General features: G+C 45.4%; 1 protein-coding gene across 1 annotated transcript in view; it reads right to left on the bottom strand.

The window, feature by feature from the left end:
• The window catches only part of cdk18 (cyclin dependent kinase 18), a 58,421-nt gene that overhangs the window by 35,648 nt on the left and 2,404 nt on the right, over window positions 1-20,369 (bottom strand). Inside the window, exon 2 of the mRNA XM_038304370.1 lies at window positions 4,296-4,431. Within this exon, the coding sequence (XP_038160298.1) occupies window positions 4,296-4,404 (109 nt within the window). The 5' untranslated portion in view covers window positions 4,405-4,431. The remainder of the gene's footprint in view (window positions 1-4,295; window positions 4,432-20,369) is intronic.

Below are 20,369 nucleotides of genomic sequence, written 5' to 3'. Positions count from 1 at the left end.
CATCAGGACCATCAGGAACATCAGGACCATCAGGACCATCAGGACCACCAGGACCATCAGGACCACCAGGACCATCACCACCATCAGGACCATCAGGACCATCACCACCATCAGGACCATCACCACCATCAGGACCATCAGCACCACCAGCACCACCAGCACTACCAGCACCATCAGCACCACCAGCACCACCAGCACTACCAGCACCATCAGCACCACCAGCACTACCAGCACCATCAGCACCACCAGGACCACCAGCACCATCAGCACCACCAGGACCATCAGGACCATCAGCACCACCCGAACACCAGCACCACCAGCACCATCAGGACCACCAGCACCATCAGCACCACCAGGACCATCAGGACCACCAGGACCATCAGCATCATCAGGACCATCAGGACCACCAGGACCATCAGGACCACCAGGACCATCACCACCATCAGGACCATCAGGACCATCAGCACTATCAAGACCATCAGGACCATCAGGACCACCAGGACCATCAACACCATCAGGACCACCAGGACCATCAGCACCACCAGCACCATCAGCATCATCAGGACCATCAGCACCACCAGCACCATCAGCACCACCAGGACCATCAGGACCATCAGGACCACCAGCACCACCAGCACCACCAGGACCATCAGCACCATCAGGACCACCAGCACCATCAGCACCATCAGGACCACCAGCACCATCAGGATCATCAGCATCATCAGCACTATCAGCACCATCAGGACCATCAGGACCATCAGCACCACCAGCACCATCAGGACCATCAGCACTATCAAGACCACCAGCACCATCAGCACCATCAGGACCACCAGCACCATCAGGACCATCAGCACCATCAGCACCACCAGGACCATCAGCACCATCAGCACCACCAGCACCATCAGCACCATCAGGACCATCAGCACCATCAGCACCATCAGGACCATCAGGACCACCAGCACCACCAGCACCATCAGGACCACCAGCACCACCAGGACCATCAGCACCACCAGCACCATCAGGACCACCAGCACCATCAGCACCATCAGGACCATCAGCACCACCAGCACCACCAGCACCATCAGGACCACCAGCACCATCAGCACCATCAGGACCATCAGCACCACCAGCACCACCAGCACCATCAGCACCATCAGGACCATCAGCACCACCAGCACCACCAGCACCACCAGCACCACCAGCACCACCAGGACCACCAGCACCATCAGCACCACCAGGACCATCAGCACCACCAGGACCATCAGCACCACCAGGACCACCAGCATCATCAGGACCACCAGCACCACCAGCACCATCAGGACCATCAGGACCACCAGCACCATCAGCATCACCAGCACCACCAGCACCATCAGCACCATCAGCACCATCAGCACCATCAAGACCATCAGGACCATCAGCACCACCAGCATCATCAGCACCATCAGGACCACCAGCACCACCAGCACCACCAGCACCACCAGCACCATCAGCACCATCAGCACCACCAGCACCACCAGCACCACCAGCATCATCAGCACCACCAGCACCATCAGCACCACCAGCACCACCAGCACCACCAGCACCACCAGCACCACCAGCATCATCAGCACCATCAGGACCATCAGCACCACCAGCACCACCAGCATCATCAGCACCATCAGCACCACCAGCACCATCAGCACCACCAGCACCACCAGCACCATCAGCACCACCAGCACCACCAGCACCACCAGCATCATCAGCACCATCAGGACCATCAGCACCACCAGCACCACCAGCATCATCAGCACCATCAGGACCATCAGCACCACCAGGACCATCAGCACCACCAGCACCATCACCACCATCAGCACCATCAGCACCACCAGCACCACCAGCACCATCACCACCATCAGGACCACCAGCACCACCAGCACCACCAGCACTACCAGCACCATTAGCACCACCAGCACCACCAGCACCACCAGCACCATCAGGACCATCAGCACCACCAGCACCACCAGCACCATCAGGACCACCAGCACCACCAGCACCACCAGCACCACCAGGACCATCAGCACCACCAGCACCACCAGCACCACCAGCACCACCAGCACCATCAGGACCACCAGCACCACCAGCACCACCAGCACTACCAGCACCATCAGCACCACCAGGACCACCAGCACCACCAGCACCATCAGGACCACCAGCACCATCAGCACCACCAGGACCATCACCACCATCAGCACCATCAGCACCACCAGGACCACCAGGACCACCAGCACCATCAGGACCACCAGCACCATCAGCACCATCAGGACCACCAGCACCACCAGCACCATCAGCACCATCAGCACCACCAGGACCACCAGCACCACCAGGACCATCAGCACCATCAGGACCATCAGGACCACCAGCACCACCAGCAGCACCACCAGCACCATCAGGACCATCAGGACCACCAGCACCACCAGCAGCACCACCAGCACCATCAGCACCACCAGCACCACCAGCACCATCAGGACCACCAGCACCACCAGCACCACCAGGACCACCAGCACCATCAGGACCACCAGCACCATCAGCACCACCAGCACCATCAGCACCACCAGGACCACCAGCACCATCAGGACCACCAGCACCACCAGCACCATCAGGACCACCAGCACCACCAGCACCACCAGGACCACCAGCACCACCAGCACCATCAGCACCACCAGCACCATCAGCACCACCAGCACCATCAGCACCATCAGGACCATCAGGACCACCAGCACCACCAGCAGCACCACCAGCACCACCAGCACCACCAGGACCACCAGCACCACCAGCACCATCAGGACCACCAGCACCATCAGCACCACCAGCACCATCAGCACCACCAGGACCACCAGCACCATCAGGACCATCAGGACCACCAGCACCATCAGCACCATCAGGACCACCAGCACCATCAGCACCACCAGCACCATCAGCACCACCAGCACCATCAGGACCACCAGCACCATCAGCACCACCAGCACCATCAGCACCACCAGCACCACCAGCACCACCAGCACCATCAGGACCACCAGCACCACCAGCACCACCAGCACCATCAGCACCACCAGCACCATCAGGACCATCAGCACCACCAGGACCATCAGCACCACCAGGACCATCAGGACCACCAGCACCATCAGGACCACCAGCACCACCAGCACCATCAGGACCACCAGCACCACCAGCACCACCAGCACCATCAGGACCACCAGCACCATCAGGACCATCAGCACCACCAGGACCATCAGGACCACCAGCACCATCAGGACCACCAGCACCACCAGCACCATCAGGACCACCAGCACCACCAGCACCACCAGCACCATCAGGACCACCAGCACCATCAGGACCATCAGCACCACCAGGACCATCAGCACCACCAGGACCATCAGGACCACCAGCACCATCAGGACCATCAGCACCACCAGGACCATCAGCACCACCAGCACCACCAGCACCATCAGGACCACCAGCACCATCAGCACCACCAGCACCATCAGCACCACCAGCACCATCAGCACCACCAGCACCACCAGCACCACCAGCACCATCAGGACCACCAGCACCACCAGCACCACCAGCACCACCAGCACCATCAGGACCACCAGCACCATCAGGACCATCAGCACCATCAGGACCATCAGCACCACCAGGACCATCAGCACCATCAGGACCATCAGCACCACCAGGACCATCAGCACCACCAGCACCACCAGCACCATCAGGACCACCAGCACCATCAGCACCACCAGCACCATCAGCACCACCAGCACCATCAGCACCACCAGCACCACCAGCACCACCAGCACCATCAGGACCACCAGCACCACCAGCACCACCAGCACCACCAGCACCATCAGGACCACCAGCACCATCAGGACCATCAGCACCACCAGGACCATCAGCACCATCAGGACCATCAGCACCATCAGGACCATCAGCACCACCAGGACCATCAGCACCATCAGGACCATCAGCACCACCAGGACCATCAGCACCACCAGCACCACCAGCACCATCAGGACCACCAGCACCATCAGCACCACCAGCACCATCAGCACCACCAGCACCATCAGCACCACCAGCACCACCAGCACCACCAGCACCATCAGGACCACCAGCACCACCAGCACCACCAGCACCACCAGCACCATCAGGACCACCAGCACCATCAGGACCATCAGCACCACCAGGACCATCAGCACCACCAGGACCATCAGCACCACCAGGACCATCAGCACCATCAGCACCACCAGGACCATAGTTCTTACCCTGGGTGTGTCTGATGTTCAGCTGGTTGATTTGTTCAGTGAACTCGTTCTCCTCGATGGTTTCAGTACGTGGGACCGACAGCGAGAACCGTCTCTTAAAGTTCTTCATCTTGTTCCTGGTATTGAGGAGAAGAATCTGAAAGAGAAAACAATTTTATTTCATTAAAGTGAAAAAAGCAGACATTTAAACCAGGGAACAATATTTATTCAAACAATCAGTCAGTATTAGTAGACGGCAGGCTGAAAGCTCGCCTTCCTCCTGGGATGGATCTATCTGAGCTGCTGCATCAAACACTGCTGTGTGTTTTTCATCGGCTAATGAGGCAGAAAGCAGCAGGAAAACTATAAATCAATATCTCCTCTCCTGCAGTTTGCTTTCCAGTCCCCTCCAGCCTCACTAGTTTCCTGTTTTTTACTACTTCCTTTCATCCTCCTCACTTTCTCTGCTCTGTCTGCCTTTGACTGATATCATTCCTAGATTTCCACACCAGCCTTGGATTGTGTATGTGGGAGGAAACTCCGGTCTAGACTGATAGAGCCGTGTTTGTATCAAAGTGAGGACATTTCGCATGCAGTTAGACTAATGACTGAAGCATGAATTGAGTTTAGATTAAGGTTGGCTCTATGTTTGATCCATATTATAGGGACATTACCAACATAACTACATACATATGTTCTTAAATACTCCAGATGCAGTAACTACATCTATGCCTTTTGTTTCTAAGATTAATTCTATTCTATTCAGTTTATTTCTATAGCTCCAATTCACATCATGTCATCTCAGGTCACTTTCCAGTTCACCAGATCATCCAGTCAGATTGATTCAAAGTTTTCTATCTAAGGAAAACCAGCTGATTGCATCGACTCATTGACTCTTCAGCAATCCCTCACACTAAGCATGCTTGTAGCGACAGTGGAGAGGAAAAACTCCCTTTGAACAGGAAGAAACCTCCAGCAGAACCATGCTCAGTGTGAGCGGCCATCTGCTGAGGCCCACTGGGGTTCAAGGAGACAAGAGCAGACATAGAAAAAGAAGCATAGATACAAAAGGCAACTGTCAACCAGCTCCACAGGAAACACACAGCCAGGCAGACGAGCTCCGAGCCAGCTCCCATGTCAGAGGATGAAGAGAGCACATCCAGTTAGTCACAGTCAGAGAAACAGGACTACACTGGAAAACAGGCCAAGCTCCAACATCTAGAAACAAAGGTGTTGATGGCAGCAGCACAGCTGATATTTCTCTCCAGGATGGAGTCACAGCCAAACAGGAACAGACCAGATGAAGCTACTATGAGAAAAAGCAGAGAGAGCAGAACGTTAGAGATTGAACTAACAGATTAGCCAGTCTGCAGCGGCCAAGGCTAATATTAGCCCGTCTAGAGCGGCCGGGGCTAACGTTAGCCAGTCTGCAGCAGCCAAGGCTAACATTAGCCAGTCTGCAGCGGCCGGGGCTAATATTAGCCAGTCTGCAGCAGCTGGGGCTAATGTTAGCCAGTCTGCAGCAGCCAAGGCTAACATTAGCCCGTCTGCAGCGGCTGGGGCTAATATTAGCCCGTCTGCAGCGGCCGGGGCTAACGTTAGCCAGTCTGCAGCGGCCATGGCTAACATTAGCCCGTCTGCAGCGGCCGAGGCTAAGGTTAGCCAGTCTGCAGCAGCCAAGGCTAACATTAGCCAGTCTGCAGCGGCCGGGGCTAACATTAGCCAGTCTGCAGCGGCCGGGGCTAACATTAGCCAGTCTGCAGCGGCCAAGGCTAACGTTAGTCCGTCTGCAGCGGCTGGGGCTAACGTTAGCCAGTCTGCAGCGGCCGGGGCCAACGTTAGCCAGTCTGCAGCGGCCAAGGCTAACATTAGCCAGTCTGCAGCAGCCAAGGCTAACATTAGCCAGACCGCAGCGGCTGGGGCTAATATTAGCCAGTCTGCAGCAGCTGGGGCTAACGTTAGCCAGTCTGCAGCAGCCAAGGCTAACATTAGCCCGTCTGCAGCGGCTGGGGCTAATATTAGCCAGTCTGCAGCGACCGGGGCTAACGTTAGCCAGTCTGCAGCGGCCAAGGCTAACATTAGCCCGTCTGCGGCGGCCGGGGCTAACGTTAGCCAGTCTGCAGCGGGCAAGGCTAACATTAGCCCGTCTGCGGCGGCCGGGGCTAACGTTAGCCAGTCTGCAGCGGGCAAGGCTAACGTTAGCCCGTCTTGTGAATTAAGAAACAGCCAAAAATTCCCTCTCCACCTATACACCTGTAATAGTCACCTCTACTCTGCAAAGATTCTGATTTCAACCGTTGCGTATATTAGCTGCGACAAATGAATCAAGATGCTATAACCGAAAAAATGACACAGATGACCGTTGATATATGATTGGCTGAATTTAGATGTTCAGGCTGATGAACTAACTGGCCTGCAGAAGATAACGGAAAAGGATTTCTGTCTTAAAATCTGTGTTTTTTTTTTTTACATTTTGGTCTAATAAAGAGAACATTTATATACATGTTTAAGCCAGAAGGATTTGAAATTAAATATGATTGATCCCTAATTATCCCTACGACTTTAAAGCTGAGAAAATTGGTTATTTTTCACCAACTTAACATGTTTGATTTTTGAAAAGGCAGAAAGGTGACATCCTTCCTTTATATTTTACCAATTTATCTTGTTTTACAGGATTCCTGGTTTTCACAGAATACCAAAAGCCTTTTTCATGGCGGGTGGAGGAATCATTATTTGTGCTGTGAAATCCCAGCAGTGCCATGCTTCCAGCCATTAGCACTGCATTGTTTTCCCTTCTGTCAGATTTACCAGTAGACCAGTTTTATGTCACACAATCATCTTTTAACAGCACGGGTCGTGGAAAACTGAACATATTTTCTTTTAGCTGTAATTTAGGAACATATGTTCCTTCTATTATGCATCTTTCTATGTGAGAAAATAAAATGTTGTTAATTTCCCTGTAGCAATATTTAATGAGTACATATTTATTTCCTTATAGTCTAAGAATAAAAAGATATTTTCGAGCGTCCAGCAGTTATCAGTGTGAATTTGGCCCAAATGTTTAAAAGTCTTGTGCAATAAGAGAAACAGATAGATTACATAATAATGAGAATTACACCAAGAAGATCAGGCATTCCTGTTAATAGGAATAAAGAGCAAAAAACTATATTTTGACTTTCTTATTTGCAGTTTCTCTGGTTTTATAGCCAATAATTAGACGCGACTGCGAGGCTTGTAAGTGAGAATGTTTGTGTTTCTGTTCAGCAGTATTTATGTGAATTAGTTGCGATGGAGCCGCCGGTCCGCAGCTCCATTCATCTCCCAGACAACAAAAGCCTCTGTGCAACACAGAGGAAGGACTGGATTCTTTCAATCGTTTTAAAGGTTGTTTAGTTTTATTTCCTGTGGTTTTCGGTTTAAAGAAGGAATTTTTTCTTTTTTTTGTGAATGTAATGTGACACTTTTTATCTAACAAACCCTAGAAACACGACGTGACAGGAGACTTTCTAAAAATTAATTCTTAAAAAAAAAAAAAAATATATATATATATATATATATATATATATATATATATATATATAAATAATAAAATAATAAAAAAAATAATAAATAGATAAAAAAAAATATATGTAAAAAAAATAATAAAAAATAAATAAATAAATAAATAAATAAAAAAAATAAAAATAAAAACCCCTCTTTCTTTTAATGGGGGACCAACCAGCAACCCCCACCCCCCCGCCCAACACACAAACATGCAGATTTTCATCAACCATCCTTGTGGTTGCTAGGTTCCCTCTCCCCTTTTGTCTAAAGATCCACTTTGATCATCATTCGTCAAACACCTCCAGCTTTTATCGACCCCCATGAAGGATATCTGACCAAAAACCACTCAGAATATTTTTATAATTTATAAAAGTAAATCAATAAGACCTTTTTATTTATTAATTTACTTGTTTATTTGACAGGGACAGTACAATTAAACATTGCAACCAAACAGGTGGCCGATGTCCAAGTACATAAGGCTTGTAGCCATGGGCTAATTTGCAGCCTTGGTCCCTGGTTAGGCTTTTAAAAGGTGTTAGTATTAAGGGGGAGGGAGGTTAATAACGACACACAGATGCATAAAAACAAAAAAAATAAATAAATAAAATAAGAGCGGTTAAAACAAAAATGTACAGTACGAGCCAGTTTAGTGCTCACACTCTTGATTGTCTTTGAGCCATTTTTTCAATGTTGTGGAGAAAAGTGGAATATCAGTCTGTGACTGAAGCTCCAGAGGCAAAGAGTTCCAGAGATGTGATGCTTTCACTGAGAAGGCCGACTGACCCATAGATGTCCGACATCTTTTAATCCTGCAGTTCCCACTAGCTCCAGCTCTTGTCCTGATTCCTTCATTTGCATACTTTAAAACTAATTTACAGATTACCTCAGGGGCAAGACCATTAAGGCATTTAAAAATAGCTTTTAAAAATGAGAAATTTATCAAATTTTCAAATGTCATCATATTGTATTTTTTAATAATTTGCAGTGATGCCACTTCACCGGTTGTTGATCGAATATTTTTAATGCTTGCTTGTGAAGTGAGAGTAAAGGTTTTAAAACAGACTTTGTGGCCTGGGCCTAAACGATGGCGCAATAAGACATATGGGATAAAATCATTGCATGCAAATATACTTGTGCAGCTTGATTTGATACATATGGTCGAATCATTCGAAAACAGTTTATATTTGTCTTTATAGTTTTTGTCATTTTCTTAATATGGGCATCAAATTTAAATTTTTAATCTAAAACTACACCCAGATACTTAAATTCACCAGCCGGCTTTATTTCATGTTGACTAATAATTTTTTTGAGATCATTGTTTTTCTTAAGGGATTAAAAAAGACTGTCTCCATGTGTTTCTCCCTTAATTTTCTTAAGGGAGAAACACATGGAGACAGTCTTTTTACCTTTATATTGTGACAGCTGACCAAAGCTCATTTAATCTGTACTAATGCAGTTAGTTTGGGTTTTTTTAATCCGCTGTTATTCTTCTTTTGATTAGCAGAATGATGCAAGCCTGATGGGGCTGAGAGAAAATCTTGTAAACTTATTGATAAAAAAGGAAACTACTGTCTGTTTATTTAACACCGTCCACTTCTGGGAGTTTTATCTTTCCTCTTCGTACCCTCTCAGAGCAAACTCTGAGCTTCACCTGGATGTCTGCCAAGTGGACCGAATGAACCGCAGTTTGTAGAAATGGTGAAATTCACAGACTTCAGAGTCCAGCAGGCAGTATTGATCGCTATGTGTACAGGAATCTTTTCCCTCCATCCAAACCCGTTAACCTGATTTTAGTCAGATCCTGTTTTACTGGGAAGCAGAGCTTTAGCTCAGGAATGAATAACATTCTTATATTTCACGTCACTAACTTCTTGTTCTGTTTGGCATTTATCCTCCTGCTCAGCAATTATTCTTGGCTAGATTGTCTTAATTGGCTCCTGAGGTGTTTCCGTTTACCCTCTGCTCTGGTTCCTGTGTTCTCTGGTTCGTTAGTTCTGGACTTCGGCTTCTGTTGCCGCCAACCTCATCATTAATCAGCAAGAAACCCCCTCGACCTCCTTCATTGCATTTGGATATGGATTCCGTTCCAAAGGTCAAATAATAGTTTTCTTAAGGCCAATGTGTTGGGATCCTCAGGCTTGCCCACCAGAGGGCGCCGAGGATCCTCTTCTGCTCCTTGTCTTTTCTTAGGTTCTGGAGATTACCCTCTGCCTCCAGCAGAGTGCGCCGTGGGTCCTCCTGAGCTGAGCCTCCCACACACCTGTGGCTGATCTACTCATCAGGAGGACCACAGTATTTAAGCTGCCTTCAGACCTTGATTCCACGCCGCAGTGTTGATCTTAGTTGGTTAGCTTCCTGAACCTTCTGCTATAGACTGAGTCTTGGTTGTTCCTAGGTTGAGATCAGATTCTAATCTCTCCTTATCTGTGCCTCACAGGAATCCTGTCTCCTGAAGCTCTGGACGAGCTTAACCTCCTGTCTCCTTGTGAAGCTCAGGAGGAGCACCCTCACTGGAACCCAGTCTCTGGTCTGCAGCTCTGGAGGAGCTGCACCACAGCAAACCAGTCTCAAGCCTGAAGCTCTTGGAAAGCCTAACCTGCTAATCTGCCCTGGTGAGCTAACCCGAAGATTCCTACGTGGTAGAAACCTGACGACTTCTCTGAGGAGTTTCCCTGGAGGTTCCCATGTGGATTTTCCCCTGTAGTTCCCAGCAGTGAGCTGGAAGCTCAAACTCAGGACTGCCAGGCTAAGCCTAGCTTGATGCTTAGCCTCACTTGGACTCAGCTACCATCCATCTCCCCTTTCCCTGCACAGACCCCAGTGAACCAGCCCCCTGCCTGAACTGTTCCCTTTCCATGACTCATGTTTGTGCCACAATAAACTCTTTTGGACTATTTACCCAGTGTCTCCATGTGTGTTCTGCATCTTGGGCTAGCTCTTATACCCATCATGACACAATATCCAATACTGGAGTTGAGGGGGGGGTGACGGGGGTGCCATCCCCCTTCTTAAATGCCCCCCCCCATACCATCCCCTGTGACATTTTACACTGAATGCGTAAATGTCTGCTATATATTAACAGTAATGGCGATAATATTGTCCTTTCAGCATTTGGCGGGCTGTGGGCTAACGATTACCCTGAGCTAATGACGGTGGCCCAGAGGGAACACGTGGTTTCATTTTCTTTCGTTTTTTTTCCCTTAAAAAAAATAGAATAAAAAAAAAAAATAAAAATAATAATAATAAAAAAAAAAATATATATATATATAAAAAAATGATTTCATTCTTTTTTTTTCCCTTTAAAAAAACAAAGAAACATAAAAAAATATATACAAATATAAAAAAATAAATAACATCAAATAAAAAAAAAAAAATATATATATAAAAAATTGATTTCATTCTTTTTTTCCCTTTAAAAAAACAAAAACAAAAAAAAATATAAAAAAAAAATATATATATATATAAAAAAATAAAAAAATAAATAAAATAAAAATAAATAACATCAAATAAAAAAAAAAATATATATATATAAAAAAATGATTTCATTCTTTTTTTTCCCTTTAAAAAAATAAAGAAACATAAAAAAATATATAAAAAAATATATATATATATATATATATATAATAAATAAAATAAAATAAAATAAATAAAAAAAAAAAAAAAAAAAAGTGATTTCATTTTCAACAACCGAGAATTAGTCATGAGTTTACAAGCACTGCTGAACATTCAAAATCTGCATTCTGGTTGTGAATTGAAATGAATTTCCTAGTTTCAACCCCTCAAATCTGTAATTCTTGCCCATTGCACAAATAGCCTTTATTAAAGGTGATATATTTTTGTGAGCCTTTAACCATTCATGCACAAAGTGGTATTTTGCTTTATCCGTGCATGTTTTAGTGATCCTGGTGAATTCTGCCTCTCCCTATTCTGAGAGACCACTGAGTGGCCATGATCGTTGTACAAAAGAAAAATTACCCACATCCTTAAGGAAGCGCCTTCCCTGACCGCGCTGTGCCTGCCCAGTAAACATCGCTCAGATCCACGGTGTGATGGTGGGCAGAGCGCATTAGTTTCTGCTTAAATTTAAGTTCAGGAGGCTCTTTTAGCTCCTTATCTGCTCACCGACTGAAGCCGTTCTTATTTTAGCTAAGGTCTTAGTCACAAATCTGCAGTAGAGAAAAGTCTGTGAATTTGTCCAGTCTTCATAGAAAAGAGTCTAAAAGCGTTGCTGCAGCTGCTTTAGGATAATTTAATGACATGATTGGTACCCAGATGGGGAGAGTGGTATTACTGTGAAGGGAAATGTTTTTACAGGTTGGTGACAAGGTAACAGTGGCGTCGGATGTAGGAGTTTGCCCTGAAATCGAAGGATTGACGGTTCAAGCGTCGGCTCTGACTTTCATTGTCCTTGTGTCCTTGGGCAAAACACTTCACCTGCATTGTCTACTGATGGTGGTCAGAGGGCCCGGTGGCGCCAGTGTACGGCAGCACCGCTTCTGTCAGTGAGCCCCAGGGCAGCTGTGGCTACAATGTAGCTTGCCACCATCAGTGTGCAAGTGAATGGGTGAATGAATGTAGTGTAAAGTGCTTTGAAGTCTTGCGCTATGCAGAAGGCGCAGTGCTAAGAATGCTAAAAATATATAAGTAGGTTTCTATTTACAAGGAATTTGACTTGGTGTTCATAGTGCTCACAAATTAAATACACAGTACACACATACATATTAATCAGTCGGACCTGAAATCCACTATCAAGGTGCCTTAAGGGAGACAAAGCTTCTATGTTTCTCATCCATGAGGCCATATGCTACCAACTTTAATTGTGTTCGTCTGGTTTAAACCCCAAGACAACTCTTGTGTGCACTCATTTAGAATGAGGCCAGCTGATGGAAAAGATGTCTGCCTTGATCAGATGGTTTTATACAGGCCAGTGGGCACAGTCAGTAAATAATATAGCAGACCAGGCCAGAAATATGCATACAGCTGTGACTCTCTGAATGAGCTGAAGTCAGACAAAAGCATGTAAACAAACTAGAGGGGTTGTGTATAGTGCTGTGAAAAAATGTTTATCCCCTCACAAATTATTTCTGTTTTTACTTTACAGCCTTGAAGTAACAAATGCATGGACTAGTTTCTCAGCATCACCCCTGGACAGGAGATTGCTCATTTTTGCAATATTCCTCAGATGAAAGAAGGAAATTATAGAAACCTCTTTGATCTGGGATTTAAATGACAGGTCCTGATCAAAAACAACACCAAGATTTTTTACTTTATTATCTGAAATCAGTTTAATCCCATCCAAATGAAGTGACTGACTAATCAGTTTCTTTTTCAGAGACTCTGGTCCAAAGACTATAACTTCTGTTTTGTCTGCATTCAGAAGCAGAAAGTTAAGAGTCATCCAGGTTTTTCTGTCTTCAGACATGCCTGTAATCTATGTAATGGGTTAGCTTCATCTGGATTATAGACAGATATAGCTGGGTATCATCAGCATAACAGTGGAAATTAATCCCATGCTGTCTAATAACTCTACCAATTGGGAGCATATATAAAGTAAAGAGAATTGGTCCTAGCACTGATCCCTGTGGTACTCCACAGGTAACCTTTGAGCGTGTTGAAGATCTATCATTAACATGAACAAACTGAATTCGATCAGATAGATAAGATTTAAACCAGTCTAGTGCTTTTCCTTTAATTCCAACAAAATATTCAAGTCTTTCTAAAAGAATATTATGGTCAACTGTATCAAATGCAGCACTAAGATCCAACAGGACGAGCACAGATACAAGTCCATTATCTGAGGCCATGAGAATATCATTAGTGACTTTCACCAGAGCTGTTTCAGTGCTATGATGAGCTCTAAAGCCAGACTGAAACTCTTCAAAAAGTTCATTATGGTGGAAGTGATCGCAAACTTGTTTGGCAACTACTTTCTCAAGAATTTTAGATCAGAAAGGAAGATTGGATATAGGTCTATAATTGACCAAGTCATCTGGGTCAAGAGACGGTTTCTTAAGCAGAGGTTTAATTACAGCAATCTTAAAAGCTTTAGGTACATATCCCTGTAACAGAGATAGATTAATCACATCTAAAATGGAGGAGGAGATCAAAGGGAATACCTCCTTCAATAACCTGGTTGGAACTGGATCTAACATACAAGTTGAAGGCTTAGATGAAGACAATAGTTTTGCTAATTCAGAGAGTTCAACTGGATCAAAGCAGTCTAAACCCGGTTCAGATTCCATGACTACCTCAGGTACAATCGCGGATAGAGGAGTGCTAATGATCTTATTTTTAATAAGATCAATCTTATTTATAAAGAATCCCATAAAATCATTGCTGTTAAGAGCAGGTGGAATGGACGGTTCAACAGAGCTATGGCTCTGGGTGAGTTTGGCAACTGTATTAAAAAGAAATCTAGGATTATTCTTATTCTCCTCTATTAATGAGGAGAAGTATGCTGCTCTCGCTTTACAAAGGGTCCTCTTATACAGCAGTAAACCATTTTTCCAGACTAGGTAGGACTCCCATAGGGCTGCATTGTCTATGGCAGTACACAGAGAACTAGCAACCCCATCAACAAAATCATCAAGCTGTGAAGGGGAAAAAGCTTAATGTTTGCCCTCTGCAGCGCTGCTCAGCAACAACGAGGAGAGAGAAAGCGAAACAGGTTATTTAAAATTTATAACTGCATTATCTAATAATCCTGAAGGTTATTAGAAAGTGGTCAGAGAGGACAGGGTTGTGAGGAAATACTGTTATTTCTTCACATTCTATGCCGTATGTCAGCACAAGATCCAAAGTATGAAGATGAGAATGTGTGGGACTATTCACATTTTGAACAAAGCCAATAGTGTCTAAGATAGCATTAAAGGCTGCTCTTAAGCTATCGCCTTCAATGTCAGCATGGATGTTAAAATCTCCCACTATGATGACCCTGTCAGTATTTAATACCAAATCAGAAAGGAACTCTGAAAACTCATCTAAAAATTCAGAGTAAGGACCTGGTGGACGATACAAAGTTACAAAAAGAAGAGGTTTTCTTGCCTTGAAATTTGGATCAGGGAAATTAAGGGTTAAATATTCAAAAGAGTTGTAGGTATTAACTGTTTTGGGAGTAATCAGTAAGTCAGACTGGAAGATTGTTGCTACTCCTCCTCCTCGCCCAGAACTTCTGGGGATGTGAAAATTTAAATAGCTTGAAGGAGTTGCCTCATTTATGCTCACATAATCCTCTTGCTGCAGCCAGGTTTCTGTAAGGCAACATATTTAATCGTTTTAACTTTTTTCCCAATTGGAGTTATTTAAATTTTTATGATTATCATGATTTATTCCTTTGGGAATCTTTGCTAATTTATTAGATTTTGGTCGTGGGCAAGACACTCTCTGGATGGAGTAAAGAGTGGGTAACAGTAGAGAAGCTGCAGAGATGTGTGTTAAACTACAACTCTGCTTCCTGGTCTGCACCCTGGGTGGTCAGGGTTTTGGAGGACTAATAAATGAGGCCAGATTCCGGGAAAGAAGAGCTGCCCCATCCAAAGTGGGATGGATGAATCAATCTAGGCTTTCCTCAAAAGGATTGCTATATTATTAAAATTAAGCACTTATGACGATAAACAGAGTACAAAGAAATGGGTTAGGGTTAGGGTTAGCATAAATTCTGAATGGAAATAATTCCCCTAAATACCTCTAATAGAGGGCTGTTCCACATGCATTATAAAAAGCAGCTAACCCTAACACTGGGTTAAGAATTGGTCAGGCAACATTTTCATCTTAATAGTTTTTTGTTGATGCATATTTTGAATAAATGATTTTCATTTTAGATTTTCATTTTAATCACATGTTAATTAACAATTGATTAGATCCAGAGCTGCTGTGTTTCCTCCAGTTACTGATTTATCCTTTTTATTTTCAGGGTACCAACTTGTTCTCATGTCCACCTTAGAGAGCAATGCACTCAGATCATATCATGTATTATTTGCATATATTAAACAAACGCAGCACATTACTTTGGCCACATCTCTTCACGTTATTTGTCTCATTCAGTGGACAGGAAAGAAAACATGAGTAAAAAAAAAGGAGCATCTCATTTCTAGATTTGTAGCATATGAACATGGTCAGTTTGTATAAATAACAGCTTTTCAAAATAAAAGAGGTGTGCCTCAAAGTGTAATCCATGATATCAAATGAGTAATTATACGTGTTTTCAGATCAACACATAATGTTCTCTTTTAATCCATAAATAACAACAATAACTCTCTAAACATTGCTAATTATAACTACTTCATTTACACAAAGCACCTAAATACATCTTTTATTGGTGTTAAGATTTTATATAGATATTTTTTTATTGTATTTCAGTATAATAGGTTGCAGCTGCACAATAATTTCAGTGTCGGGAATAATAAGGTGCATCATATCTTATCTAAAAATAAAAGTTTGTGATTGTCACAGTCTTGGTTTTCCATTTATTGTCCTCTGCTGCCCCCTTGTGTCCTCTTTCCCTTGCTCTGTTTTCTGCTCTGCCCTCACCTGTTTCCAATCCCCTCGTTAGCCCTCTCTTTGTCTCTGTCCCCTTTAAAAGCCCTCCCTCTTCAGTTCCTGTTTGCTGGATCCTCGTCTAACGTCTGTCTGCTTACCTCGTCTCTCCCTGGCTCCTAGAGTTTGGTTTTCCCCTGATGTCTCCTTGGTTCTGGTTCGTTTGTTATTTTGTTGGATTTTTGATTCCTGCCTCAGTTCCTGTGAACCTCATTAAACCGAACTAATTCACCTCTGCCTACTTGCCTCTGCATTTGGGTCCTCAAACCAACACCAAATCCTGACAGTGATGGTAAATATATTCAATTTAATTTATTCAGTTTATTTATATGGCTCAAATTCACAACACATTTCATCTCAGGACAGTTTATAGAGACGATTCAAATTGCTTTATTCAGTTTAGAATAAAAAAAATACAGTTTTATCCAAGGAAACCCGGCTGATTGCATTAAGTCATTCACTTTGCAGGAATGAATGAGCTCGTGATGACAGTAGAGAACAGGTTCCTTCTGCTACACTATCATGTGGTGTTCCCCAGAGCTCTATCTTAGGAACTTTGCTCTTTTCTTTGTCTAGGGTATATTTTTATAACAAATGGCTTCTTCCACAGCTATATAGATGATTGCCAAATCTATGGACTGATGGCTTGTTCATTAAGTGGCTTTAATGATGGTCCATTAAGCCACTTTTATTATGTCTTTATATTAAAGCTGAAGGAGTCCTGTCGAGTCTGGTTGGTTTGTAGGACTCCTGAGGCAGTGAGCAGCTATCATGGAGCCAAACCTGCATTGCCTGGGACAAAAGCTTGGGCCTGGGAGAAGGTTGGAGAGGCCATGGAGAATTGGTCATCGGTTGGCCTCAAAGCGATTCTGGCAAACCACTGGGCGCCTCTGGAGGGGGAAACACTGCTTTGCCAGGAGAGGAGAGTCGCTGACATTGAAAGTGGACGGAGTCATTTAAGGATTTCCTAATCCAGTTGGGAAGCCTTCCTTGGTGGAAGAAGAGACGGGGGTTTGGGGGTCGGATTATTATTATTGTATTACTTTCCCTGCTGAATCCTGATCTATCTCTATAGTTCTGCTGCTATAGGCTTAGACTGCTGGAGGACATAGGGACCCCTTTTTCATCATCCTGCTTCATTCTATCTCTATTCTCCCACTCTGCAGAATCTGTTAGTTCAATCTCTAACGTTCTGCTCTCTCTGCTTTTTCTCATAGTAGCTTCATCTGGTCTGTTCCTGTTTGGCTGTGACTCCATCCTGGAGAGAAATATCAGCTGTGCTGCTGCCATCAACACCTTTGTTTCTAGATGTTGGAGCTTGGCCTGTTTTCCAGTGTAGTCCTGTTTCTCTGACTGTGACTAACTGGATGTGCTCTCTTCATCCTCTGACATGGGAGCTGGCTCGGAGCTCGTCTGCCTGGCTGTGTGTTTCCTGGACGGGGCCGCCTGTGGAGCTGGTTGACAGTTGCCTTTTGTATCTATGCTTCTTTTTCTATGTCTGCTTCTGTCTCCTTGAACCCCAGTGGGCCTCAGCAGATGGCCGCTCACACTGAGCCTGGTTCTGCTGGAGGTTTCTTCCTGTTCAAAGGGAGTTTTTCCTCTCCACTGTCGCTACAAGCATGCTTAGTGTGAGGGATTGCTGAAGAGTCAATGAGTCGATGCAATCAGCTGGTTTTCCTTAGATAGAAAACTTTGAATCAATCTGACTGGATGATCTGGTTGATCTGGATCTATAAAGTGACCTGAGATGACATGATGTGAATTGGAGCTATAGAAATAAACTGAATAGAATGTCTTTAAATCTGTTTCATTTAGTTAGAATGCTATGTTCCCACTGCAAGAGATCGAAGCAGCAGCTTTACATGCAAAGTCAAGGATCCTGCAGGGTGTCTCTATTGTAGAGCATCTGAGCTTCTGAGGCGCTTTACAAGCAGCAGCTGCTGGAGTTGGAAACATGTAACTTTAGCTGCTGGACATCAACCAATGAGAGAAGCTGATCTGGGAGCTGGCAGGGAGTCAGACGCAGCACTGCTGATGCAGAGCGCTATGATCACTCCTCTGAAACAGTTTATTAACGCCTAAATTAACTTCAAATGTAGAAACCTGCCGGCAGAATATGTTGGCTTTTATTATCCTGCTGCCTGCAGTTTGTAGCACAGACCTGAAAAACGCTAACATCTACTTCCAGCCGCCACCAACAGGAGGGGAAAACCCTGGAGAGGCGAGCGGGCCTGAGGCAGCTGCTGCTGGGGATTCCCAGTGACAGCGCAGCGCCGGTATGTGGGGGTCTGAGCGGCTCCCACAGAGAAATAATCTTTGAAGGCAGGATGGTAATCTGGATGAACTGACTGCACAGACCATGTTTTCAGGAGGACTTTCTCACTTCAACATAGATTCTAACTACTTTCTACCCGCTGATCACAGCTAATATAGCAAAGCTGCTCTCTGGCATCGAACACAGGAGCAGCAGAAGCTTCTGGACTCACTTTACTGGACGTCTGACCTTAATGTTTAAAGCTTCAGAAATGAAGCAGCAGAAGCCTCTTTGCTGCCCAAAGCGCTTCTGGTGTGAACGTAGCATAAATCATTAAGTCCATGAGATGAAATTTGAATGAGGTGTGACTGTGCTAACCTTACTATTTGTTCCACAGCATATTTTACACCTTCAAAAAAATTGTTGATTATAAACAAAATGTCCGGTTTTGCATCTTATTCCAAACTTGTGAAAATATTGTTTCTAGAATTTTACCTTTAATGTATTTTGTGAGCTATCCAGTGTTAATTTCATCAACCAGAAGCACTGAAACCACAGCCAGATCAGAGGTTGGGGGAGGAAGGGAAGTCTGTTGCAGAGATGTAGGGAGTCCCCCCACCGTACAAATCTGACGCCAAAGAGCAGAAAGCTCTGGAGAACTCAATGGCAAAGTGGATTGGGCGTTCTGGCCTGCCTGCAAGGACCATTGAGGATGAAGACTTTGTGTCATGATCTGGTCTGTTTGCTCTCCCTTAATTAGTCATTCCATTCACCTGCCGTTTTCCCTCCCTGGGCCAGATCATTGCCTGTCTTTCTGTCAGTCTTTCTGTTCAGTTTTAGTTCATGGTTCATGTCCTGGATCCTAGCTGCCAGTGGAAAGAGGGTTTTAGTTTGTCTCGTCTCCTGATCATCCACTGTTCCTCCCCCGCGGAGTCCTCTGGGTTTTTGGCTCATTATGGGGGGTAGGTTCAGTTTTTATCCAGTAAGCCTGGCTCCAGGGAGGAGACCAGTTTAAAGTCCTGCATCAAGTTCCGGTTCCTACGTCCTGTCTCGGCTACCCTCTTCCACTGAGCCTGCCTGTCTGCACCTGATCCTGTCTGCACCTGATCCTGTCTGCTCCTGTCCGTGACCACCTGGTCATGCTTCTGGTCCCAGTCAGACTCTGAACCCTCCTGGGAGGCTGTGGATGCCTGGAAGTCTGGATCCTGCCCCCTGTTTCTGTTCCTGCCTGATCTGGATCCTGTTCCTGTCTGTTCTGGATCCCTCACCAGGATCGGCTTCCAGCATAACCTCTGGGACTGCAGCACTGGGGACATTTTTGGTCTGGACTGTTAAACCAGGTAACTGCCTGCAGTTGCCGCGTGCAATAGATCCTAGCAGCTTCCCTTTTAGTTTTGTTTTTTCATTTAATAAACCTTTTGAACTTTCTGTTGGGATCTGGAGAAGTTCCACCTTTCTCCAGCAGAGTCCGCCGTGGATCCTCCTGAGTTGAGCCTTCGACACACCTGTGGCGCATCTCATCATCAGAGGATCCTCCAGTATATAACCTGCCTTCAGACCTTGCCTCAACGCCGCAGTGTTTATCCAGTTTGGTTAGCACCTAAGCCTAGCTTCTACTGAGAACCTTTGTTGCTCCTGATTCCTGATTGGATTCTAATCCTTCTTTGTCTCTGCTTTCAGGAATCCAGTTTCCCTTGTAAGCTCTGGATGAGCTTAACCTGCCGAGCCTGCCCTCTGAGCCAAGCCTGAAGACTCTTCTCTGG

Source organism: Cyprinodon tularosa, unplaced genomic scaffold (assembly GCF_016077235.1).
Source record: "Cyprinodon tularosa strain WSP-4 unplaced genomic scaffold, ASM1607723v1 ctg1141, whole genome shotgun sequence".
NCBI classification, from domain to species: Eukaryota; Metazoa; Chordata; class Actinopteri; order Cyprinodontiformes; family Cyprinodontidae; genus Cyprinodon; species Cyprinodon tularosa.
The sequence above is the reverse complement of the archived record's forward strand: the minus strand, read 5'-3'. Positions and strand labels throughout refer to the sequence as shown.